The sequence below is a fragment of the Colius striatus genome, chromosome 2, assembly GCF_028858725.1.
Source record: "Colius striatus isolate bColStr4 chromosome 2, bColStr4.1.hap1, whole genome shotgun sequence".
NCBI classification, from domain to species: Eukaryota; Metazoa; Chordata; class Aves; order Coliiformes; family Coliidae; genus Colius; species Colius striatus.
The window spans coordinates 60,846,419-60,857,370 of NC_084760.1; the positions used below are offsets into that span (position 1 = coordinate 60,846,419).

General features: G+C 48.4%; 1 protein-coding gene across 1 annotated transcript; it reads left to right on the forward strand.

Moving 5' to 3' along the window:
• Positions 1-7,037: 7,037 nt before the first annotated feature.
• Positions 7,038-10,056, forward strand: TCF21 (transcription factor 21). Its single transcript, XM_061989990.1, has 2 exons — positions 7,038-7,851; positions 9,500-10,056. Exons 1-2 carry the CDS (start codon positions 7,402-7,404, stop codon positions 9,587-9,589), a joined length of 540 nt encoding a protein of 179 aa, XP_061845974.1. The 5' UTR covers positions 7,038-7,401; the 3' UTR covers positions 9,590-10,056.
• The last annotated feature ends 896 nt before the right edge of the window (positions 10,057-10,952 follow it).

A 10,952-nucleotide genomic window follows, 5' to 3' on the forward strand; every position in this document is an offset into this window, starting at 1 on the left:
GTATACAGAAGGGAAAAGAGAGAAGCAGTGAAGGGAAAGAGAGTAGAACTGCCTTTACAGTCCATGCTTGGGACTTTTTCTCCCCTCACTTTGTGGTTTCAGTTCTTTGGTCCTTCCTCAATCTCATTGAACTCCACTGCAACCCACATTTCTGGTCTTCTTCTCATGTTCTCCCCCTGGAGAAAGTTTTTTATTTCCTCCAAATTACTTAAATAGACTTTTATTATGTGCTTTTGTAATACCACTTTCTAAAACAACACCATTTTCTATACATACTATGAACTATGACACGCACCATAAAACCAGAGGACTGCACTGTGGCAAAGTGCCATGACCCCACTTTGGGGACGTTCCAGGAGCTCTGAGAGTCATGGTTTGTGAGGCATGTATAAAGCTTGTCAGATTCAGAAGAAATGCATAGTGACTGTGGTCCTTCGTGTCACTTGAGTAGGATGTGTAATCTGCTTTCCCCTTTGCCTCGCCAGCGAACATTCCTGTTGAAGACTCACCCGCAACACACATTATCTTCAGGGAACTGCTGTGTTGGGTGAATCCCTATGTGCAATTGCACATGTAAATAGCTGAATACTATCTGTTCGCTGCTTTATTGTTTTTGGCCCAAATATTCTTTCCAGCTAGGTACGGTCACTCCTTTTGATATGACTGTCATTAAAGCGTGTGTATTTAAAGGTACATATCAGAGGTGGTAAAATGCATAGCCTTCATGACAAATGGAGTGCAGGAAGTCCAAGAGCACAAACTGTGGCCAACTCAATCTGTAGTAGAGTAAAACAACATACTGTGAGTCTGGGTCCCGGCATGTGATGTTTCATTTAGATGGGAAAAGAGGACAGAGAGATCTAGATAGACTGGATTGCTGGACCAAGGCCAATGCCATGAGTTTCAATAAGGTCAAGTGCTGCAACCTGAACTTGGACCACAACAACCCCAAGCAGTTATACAGGCTTGGGGAGGAGTGGCTGGAAAACTGCCAGGCACAGAGGGACCTGGGAGCATTGACTGACAACAGCTGAACAGGAGCCAGCAGTGTGCCCAGGTGGCCAAGAAGGCCAATGGCATCCTGGCCTGTATCAGGAACAGTGTTGTCAGTAGGAGCAGGGAGGTGATCATTCCCCTGTGCTTGGCCTCACCTCAAAAACTGTGTCCAGTTTTGGGACCCTCTTCACAAGAAGGACATTGAGATGCTGGAGAGGATCCAGAGGCAGGATACTAAGATAGTAAAGGATTTGGAGCACATCTCATATTTGGGATCTGAGGCTGTTTAGCCCGGAGAAAAGAAGGCTCAGGGGAGATCTCAACACTCTCTACAACTACCAGTAAGGAAGTTGTAGCAAGGTGAGGGTTGGTCTGTTTTCCCTAGTAACAAGCAATAGAACAAGAAGAAATAGCCTCAACTTGCACCAAGGGAGGTTCAGGCTGGATACTAGGAGGGATTTCTTTACTGAAAGGATTGTCAGGCATTGGAAAGGGCTGCCCAGGGAGATGGTGGAGTCACCATCCCTGGAGGTGTTTAAGAGACGGTTGGATGTTGCATTTAGGGAAATGATCTAGTGGTTGATAGGGCTGGAACAAAGGCTGGACTCTGATCTTAAAGGTCTCTTCTAGCCAAAATGACTCTGTGACATAGGCCAATCTAGTGCATTTAATGATGGATTCCATAGCAAGACAACTTTCAGAAGCTGTAAGCACTTGAAGTGAATAGGAATTTCAGAGATTTTTTGTCTACATGCATGCCATAAACTGTACAAGTAATAAAAGCTCACTAGAATAGTTGAATTTCTTCCTGCCACTCCCCTACAAAGTATTCTTTTTCAAACTTCTCTTGGAAGGAAAAAATCTTTTTATTTAAAAAAAAAAAAAACAAAAACGAACTTACCCAATGTGCTAATTATTGGAAGGCAAAAGAGAAGTTATTTCTTATCGACAAATTTCATCATGTCTTAAAGCCACAAAAATGCAAAGGATTAGCCAACAAAGAAACATCACAGAAAGAGATGTTCAAAATAAAAGAGTTATGTCTGCGCTTTAATTCTTTGCTGATAATTTTGCATAAGATATATTTGCTTTTTTGCGTATTTCTCTTTCAACCACTTCATAAAAGAGCCTGCAGTTTGCAATGTCAACTGTCTAGCAATATTTCAAAGAGGCATCCTGGAAGCAGTGTATACTAATAGTCCCTACAGTAGAGATGGAAGAGGATACCTCTCCTCCCTGCCTGTGAGTCTACTTTAGTAGAAGAACAAATGTGCATTACAAAACAAACATGACTGAGCCATTTAGGTTTGCTTCTTACAAGTATCTAGCAAAAAGAGATGCACTCATACGTGTGTGAAAAATTAATAAAAAGTTTGGGCTCAATGCTCATGTCAAGGATAATCTGCTGACTTTTTCTGTTTCAATAATTTCTACAGGTTATGTGCCTCTTGTTTCTGGTGTACTAACTGAGAGAACTTATGCAGGACATTGCTTCATACAGCAACTGTACTCGAAATTCTCACCAGAGATTGGGCATAGAAGGAGGAAGTGAGTCACACAGGGACTTTACGCATCCTTCATGATCAGGACACTGACCCTGTTGTCAGCATCTCTCTTAAGCATTAGGATGTTTAGTCATGACTTTGCAACAGCAGCTTTTGCCATTCTTGTTCACACAGTCTGTTTTACTTTGTGAGCAGCCCTGCTGTGTTTTGTGAAGCTACTCAAAGGAAAAAGTACCGGATGGCAGAAGACAGGACGGTAGAAATCATCCAGTCATTAGACATACAGGTACTCCCTACGGTAGACAAGAGCACCTCTTATATGTGTCACAGATTTTTTCTGTTCTTGGCAATGATGTTATTTTTTTTCTCTTTGCATATTGCATTATGTTATTTACCACAAGATCTTTTACCTTTCAAACTCAATTTCTGATCAGAACTAGATACACAGAAAGGAGCCCTGGGAGGGTTACAGTGCCCTGACCCTTCCCAAAAGCTACTCTACTGTTACAAATAACTTTGATCCATTTCCCCAGCACTTGTTGATCCTTTACAATGGATAAGACAGAATCCTATTGCAAAAAAAAAAAAAAACCCACAGGAATACTAAATTACCTGTAGTATTAGGTAATATTAGTAGTATTTGTTATTATTAGTATTGTTCATATGTAAAAGTATATTATTAGTGTCATTTCACTTACGGTATGTAAAAGTGTACTTTTGAAGTCCCTCGATCATTTTACTTAATTTCCAGATGAGACTGAGAGTGAGCAGGAGAAACCTCAGAGCAAGCAGATTTTTTTTTTTTATTGCAACTTGAAAACACTAATAGGGTTGCACTTTTATTTCTGATTGTCTCAAACCTGACTGAACATGATTCGTGATCAGCTGGCTGCCTTTGGGTGGCTTCCTTGGTTATCCTCCAAACACAGGAAAACACCTGTATTATACTTGGGTAAAGACTTTTAAAACCAGCTACTGATTATGTTTTCCTCAGCTGTGGGTGATCTGAGGTTTTTCTAGGGTGACTGTTCAGCACACAGAGAAAATATGGTGCCTTGACAAATGACACGGAACATCAAATAAAACCTCCAAAAAACCATGCCATGTCACACAAAATCATGAGACACTTGCAGAAATCTTGGCCTCAGGTTCCAAATGTGTTCTCAAATTACCATGTTTTTCCAGCCCAGAGGACTGAAGGTTGGAGGCACAAAAAGCAGGACTTTTTTGCCAGGAGGAATTCTATAACCTGCCATAGACCAGCACAGGCCTATGTGTGATACTCCTCAGACCAGGCATCCCAAATCTCTGCCCCCAGCCCCACTAACACGTCCCAAAGGACCTTAGGGCTTAGTGGGTCTCAATTAGAAGTAAAAGAGAGATGGACTTTCCTGTGTATCCAGAGAAATGCTGAGAAGAATATAATCTACAGAGCAAAACCACAGATTTGTAATGTCCCCTGTGCCAGTATTTCAACTGCCTTCCTAAAAGATGAATGAAAAAGTGAATGTACTGAAAAGGCCTTTAGCTCCATCTGTCTTTCCCAAACAGTTATTAATATAGTGGCTGGTCTGTGGTCCCAGTCATTTAACTGGAGAAGTGGCTACACTGTTGCCATGGTAGCTGCAGCGATTCCCGCTCACTCTTCCCACAGGATTGGGTTGGTCTCCACCCCACTGATCTCTGTCCCAAACTACAGTTGCAATTCAGATTGAGAGTCAGGAGGACTGGGCGAGACAAGCTGGGTGAGGGGAGAGGGATTGAAACAGGGGACTATGTGTGTAAGGTGAGGTATACATGCCCTAGGCTTGCTAGGAGGGACATAAGGAGAAGAAAGTTTGGAAAAGGAGAAGTTCAGCTCATGTAACAAACAAATAAAAAAACAGGAGTTACTCAAAGATGAGAGGATACAGTTTTTTAGATCTTCTCATGCCAGGCTATTTGGAGAGGGAAAAAGAGATAAGATTGAGTTTGCAACAGTCTGTATGCATAAAGGACTCAAGAGTACATTATATACATGCATTTGAGCACGTAACACACACATAATCTCCACAAAATTAATACAAAAGAGTGTCTTGTGTCTCCACAAAACTGCATAGTCTATATGAAATCAATTTTACTGCCTCTGAGGACTCAAAAATTTATGTCAGCAAAAGCTGCAATGCATGGCAATTTTACAGGCTCATAACACACATGTATACATACTTTGATTTTCAGAACGCACATGCAGTGGCATACTAAAGGCATTTTTAACAAGTCTTCTGCTTTTTATAACATATTTTTAGAAATTCCTGAAGTAAAGTTGAAAATAAGTGATAGAAAGTATGTGAGTATATACAGTTTTGTTGTTTTGTTTTCCTGGGAGCTTCTGACACTGAAATTTTTATGGGATTTTGTGCTTTCTGGTCATTCATGCTTAGAGACACAAGCAACTTAAACTTGGTTTTCTGTCATCCTTGCTGCAGCAAGAGTCTTGTAGCTCATTTCTAAAATCAATCACTTGCACTATAAATCTCTGCAATGGATATGGCCATTTAAATCTCCACCTGCACAAACAACAATCAGCCCCGGAAAATAAGGAGGCTCATAAATCTCCACGATGGTGATTAGTAATATTTTCAATCAGCAACAAGGATGTTATAAAGAAAAAAGGAGGAAAAAAAAAGCAAAGCTAATTCATTAATTAGGACTGATATGCTGACAATCTGTTTAGTTTATACACAGAGAAAACACAAACAGGGCACAGTTAACATAACATGACATTAGAAGTTAGTGAATTCCCAAGAGCCCAAGGCGTGGAGATATGGTATCTTAATGTACTTATCCTGTTGTGAGTGGAAAGGTGTTATCTTCCAGCCAAACAGTAAAGAGACAGTTTAAAGCTTACATCTGCCCTTTTTATTCTGGCTCATGGGAGCAAAGGAACCAAGATGGATTCAGAGACAGGAAAAACTTCCTTGCTAGTTATCAAAAATGACACTCTGTCTCCTACTCAATCTCCTACTGACCTGCAGACAGCATGTAGCTCTGCAGATGTATCACTTTGGCCCTCCGCAATTTGTTTATTTGGTTTTTGTTTAGTACACCCAGAAAACCTGATGTGATGCTCACAGAGATTAGTAAAACTTCCCTGTGGCTCCACAGTCCTTGGATTAACTCTGAAGTGACTGCATGCCATGGTGACATCTCATTTTTGTCCAAAGCTATGTGAGTCCTTGGGTAAGCAGCTGAATAAGTGGAGTTGTTCCTACACCATGTCCAGAAAGATCCCATGTGCAGATCATGCCCAGTTCTTTAGTCCCCTGTGTAAAAAATGTGGGCTACTGGGAGACCTGTGATGTTTCAGTAAGCGTGTGAGGAGGGAAGGAGCCACAGTAGCTACAGTTCATACTTCACTGGCCTCTTTGGGCTCCACACATGGGTTTAGGGAAGAGTTTACGTGGAAAGGAAGAAGAGCTAGGCCAAGGTTAACTGCTTTTAAAGGCCTGCTCCACAGAGATTGTGAATAAAGTAGCATATGCTGCTCATTCAGACAATACAGCAACCCACTCATTCACACTAGCAGTAAAACATTTGGAAAGTTTGGCCTCAGTCGTTGCAGAGCACAGCCTAATGCCCTCACTCCCACGGCTCCCTCTGAAGGGGCCTTATCTCCCCTCTTTATTCAGGCAGAACTCCCTGGCTTTCAAGCACACACACAGCAGCAGACAAAATGCTCCACGGGTAGAGCCGAATGAACTGCCAACACCCACTCTGCAACAACTTGCCAAGAAAACAGAGGGGTTTTCTGCACCATCTCTACCATCCCCTTGTCCTTCGTTTCAGCACATGCCCTTTTCCACCCTGTCCGCAGCCACACCAATCCTCCCCAGCAACACAGTATTTCCCCTCAACTCAGCAGGGCTCCACAGACCGCTGTCAGGACCCTACACCTGCAGAGCAGGCAGCCTCTAGGATGCTTATGGCAAGGGGGGCTCAAAGAGGGAGAGGTGATGGGACTTGTCAGTCACTCCAGAAGGCTGGAAGAAGTCAGATCTTCCTGTTTCCAGCCCCTGGGCTGTGATGGCAAGGTCCATGCTGCCGGCTGGGCAGCAGAGTGCTCCCTTCCTGGAATACACTAGTAGCTGGACAGGATGCGTTTGCAAATATAATCATCCACAAATCTCCCCAGATTAGGTTACAGGACAGCGTTTCGACGGCATGCATTACAAAGCTCCCTGGAAGGCTTGGCTGGTAGATCTGCTGCTCTCTCTGCTCATGACCCATTTTGGCTTTCATCAAGAATCATGACACTAGCTGCCTGGGTCATCTAGGAGGCAGCGAGGGGGAGAGCAACCCTGGGCTGGAAAGGGAAGTGGGGAAGGAGAAGAGGAGGAGGAGAAGGAAGGGGGAGGATAGAAAGACAGAGCAGGAGGAGAGAGAGGGAGAGAGAGGGAGAGAGAGAGAGAGAGGGGATTGCTCTGCTCTAGTTGTGAAGATTTGAATCCCATTTCCGAGCTCTCGGCAAAGGCTTGCCGGGATACCTCATTCCCTGTCCTGTGCAAAGGTCTGTGATTGGGGATGTGGTGTGCTCAGCGGACAGGGCCCCTCCCCTGGGCTGGAACCGCCTCTCTTATCCCCTAGATAAATTACTAGTGTCCTCACTAAATTCCTCGGCTTTCTCTCTCCCTCTCACACACACTCCCTCCCTCCCTCAAACATAGGCAAAGCGAGGTTGGGGGGCAGGAGGACGGGGATCCTCTCTGGACTGGTATCGCTTCTTAGTGCTGGGAGGGGGGAGGGAAGGGGAGGAAAATACCGGCGCCCCTTCTCTCCTCCGCCGCCTTGAAGTAGATTTGAGGAGCTGCCCTTCCTCCCTCCGCTTCCCACTTCCCGCTGGTCCTTTGGCATCTTCCAGGCCATGTCCACTGGGTCCCTCAGTGATGTGGAAGATCTGCAGGAGGTGGAGATGCTGGAGTGCGATGGCCTGAAAATGGATACTAACAAAGAGTTTGGGGCGTCCACCGAGAGCAATGAAGAGGGATCCAATGGCGAGAACGGCTCTCCTCAGAAGGGGAGAGGGGCCTCGGGCAAGCGGAAAAAAGCTCCCCCCAAGAAGAGCCCTTTAAATGGAGTGAGCCAGGAGGGAAAGCAGGTCCAGAGAAACGCTGCCAACGCCAGAGAGAGGGCGAGGATGAGGGTCCTTAGCAAAGCCTTCTCCAGGCTTAAGACCACCCTGCCCTGGGTGCCCCCAGACACCAAGCTTTCCAAACTGGACACCTTGAGGTTGGCCTCCAGCTATATCGCTCACCTGAGGCAGATCCTGGCTAATGACAAGTATGAAAACGGCTACATCCACCCAGTCAACCTGGTAAGTCACAGCCTGCTGGGGCCAAGCACTGTGTGTGTGTGCGTGTGTGTGTGCGCATGGGGAGAGGTGGGCGAGGAGCTGGGATGGAGCTTGTGTGGGGAGAAAACTTTGTTGTCCTTCTCACAGAGGGTCTGGTGCCAGCAGGGTGACGAGGAGTACTGTGCAAGGGGACAGGCTCCAGCTGCCCTCCCACCCTGTGCACCGAGAGCTGAGCCTTCTGCATCCCATCTGCTGCTCTGGCAATCCCCTCTAGAAGACAGGCCAGGGCCATGCTGGCTGCAGATAGGTAGAGACAGGCTCTACTGCCCCAGAAATGCCTGAGAAACCTCAGCAGGTTGATGGCAGCTTTCTACCTGCAGGACCACAGATAGAGGAATGTGTGTAGAGAAAAACATGTTTTAGGAAGGACCCAAGCCAAGAGCCCAGGATTTATTCCTATCTCTCCTTTCTACCCTAATGTTTCCTGCCATAATAGCCCACTCAAGTCCTAGCTTTGCGAAGACAGAGCTCTTGGGCCTCTGTGCTCAGATTTGCTGGATGTAGGATGTTTCTCCTATCCATGTAAACTGACAAAGGAGAAATAAATACCAGCATGGACTCTCCGAGAGGGATGTTTGCCCAGCCACACTCTGCAAAGCCTCCCTGGGCTGCATGGCATCCCTCTTGACGCTCCGAGCATCCACAGAAAATTTTCCCCAGCAGACCAGTGTTACCCTGCCTCCCCAGACACGAGAAGCATCCAGTTACCAGCTCTAAAAATATTCACAACTGATGTAAACCGGGGGTGAGTGAGATCTGTCTGGACGCTTTTTAAACATCCAGCCCACACATGCAGACCCCACCAGATAATGGGATGTCAGAGATCAGTGGGGATGTTTCATTGAGGTCTGGCTCTCCCTTTTGAGCTCTGGACTCTAGGGGAAAGTACATTACATGCTGTGTCAAATGATAAGGGTCTGGGAGATATATTTTTGGCTAAAACCAAAATCCTTTGCAGAACAACACTGGGGTGAGGGGAAGTAAAACAAAACCAATACCCAATCCAGATAATAACCACTCCCTCTCCTCACACAGAGACACACCAAAACATGTCCCCTGTGCTGCGGGAGGGCAGGGGGGTGCCGGGGGCTCCGGGCGGCCCCTGCGCCCGGGCAGCGCGGCGGCAAAGGGGCGTGCGACGGCTCCCGCGGGACTGAGCTTCCCCGCCGGTCACGACCAAAGGCAGGGGGCGACCCGGGCCCACGGGGTGCCCGTAGTAGCTGGCCTGGGGCGACGCGGATGTGCCAGAGCCGGCGTGGCTCCCTCCTCCCTCCCTTCCTCTCCTCCTCTATTCCCTCCTCCCGCTTGCCTCCCTCCCGCCGCTGACCGGACGGGCTCCGCTGCCCCAAGGACACCCGGGGAGAGCCCGTCGCGGCCGGGAGGCGAAGCTTCGGCCGCCAGCCAAAGGCAAAAGAGTTCTCGCCGAAGCCAACGGCGACAACTCTGGCCCCGGCCCCACTGAGCGCTGCCAGATGCGGGCTCATGCGGTGGACGTCGGGCTCCATCCCCCGGGGCGCTACCGGGCTGGACCCGCTGCCGAGACAAGCATTGCAATGTGCATTTTTTCGTATGTAACCCCCTTGCCACCCGTGTCTTTTCCTGGCTACAGACTTGGCCTTTTATGGTAGCCGGCAAACCCGAGAGTGACCTGAAAGAAGTGGTGAACACAAATCGCTTGTGCGGCCCGACGGCATCGTGAGCGCCTGGGGCCGGGCCAACAGCGGCCGGGCCAGCAGTATCCCGGCGCGGCCGGGCGGCGGGCGGCGAGGCGGGCAGGGACACGCCGCGGCCCTGCCGCTGTCCCAGGCCCCGGCCAGGGCGATGGGGAGAGCCGCTCCGCCGGCGCGGAGGAGACCAAATGCGCCCTAGCAAAGACTCCACATCGAGAAATCCGGACTCTATTTAACTTTATTAAATGTATGTACAGGCGAGTGTCCTGCAACAACAGCCTTGCTGGTTCAAGAGCTACTAGAGAAAAGACAGAGATCAAACAAAACCTACCACGCGTGTATCTTTTGTCTGAGACCTGTGAAATATGTAGATGCCTAGGAAAAAAAACCTGACTTTGACAGTCATCTCTATGAAGTAATTCACCCTAAAGATATATAGATATATTTTCTTCAAACAGGTTTTGGTCTATTTCTGTGAATAAAACCATCCTTTCCACCGAACACAGAAGTGTAATGTCCGTTTCCGATCCTCGGGCTCGGTGGGGGGGGAAGGACCGCAGCTCCACCAGCCTTCGGCGACGCGGCCGCGCTCGCCCAGCGCGCAGCCGCCGCCGTCTCCCAGATAGGGATTTGGAGCAACCCCCTGAGGGGTTAGCCAGGACAGCATCCTGGCTTCGCCCTGGGACCCCGCAGCCCGGTGCCCTGACACTACGAGAACCGCCTCCGCCGCTCCGCACCGCTCCGCGCGGACGGTAGCAGTTAGCTATTGATGAAACACAGTCGGACGGAGGATGCCCCTCTGGCCTCAGTCCTCGGTGCTGGGAATTTTTTAACTTAAACATCTCCCCTCTATCGATCAGCGCGCCCGTGGGAGCTGAGGCAGAGATAAACAGGAGTGCGGGGCGCTCCCCCTGCGCCAGCAGCTGATGCGCCAGATCCCACCGCGCTGTTTAATGTTTCAGGGTTATGACCGCACTGTTTACAAGACGTCTTCGGTTATTTATACTGTTATTATTAGCAGAGGGGCTTTAAATTTCCGCTTCACTTGCTCTTTCAATACTGTCCCCGATTCCGTTTGATACCTGGGTACTTTCTGGAGGAAAGGAGAGGGGCAGCGCCCTACCGGCGGGTTGCGGAGGGCTACAGGGCCGCCCCGAGATCAGGGAGGCACGGCGGCTGTCCCCCGGGCCAAGCCCTCCGTCCCGGCCACGGACTCTGCTGCGATCTGCCTCCTCCTGGGCACCCCCGCCGACGGGCAACCGACTTCTCCGGGCATCCCCACGGCCTGGTTTGTGTTTCTTATACTCCCCTTTCCTCCAACATCGCCAGGTGAAGTAGCGCGTCCTCCAGGCGACCCGAATTCACCAGTCGGGTTCGTGCGTGGGCTAGGTT

What these genes read in the sequence shown, in the direction of transcription:
- TCF21 (XM_061989990.1), top strand. Translation starts at nt 7,402, where the DNA reads ATGTCCACTGGGTCCCTCAGTGATGTGGAAGATCTGCAGGAGGTGGAG. An exon ending in ACATCCACCCAGTCAACCTG is followed by an intron (nt 7,852 to 9,499) that starts GTAAGTCACAGC and finishes TCCTGGCTACAG; the next exon opens with ACTTGGCCTTTTATGGTAGC.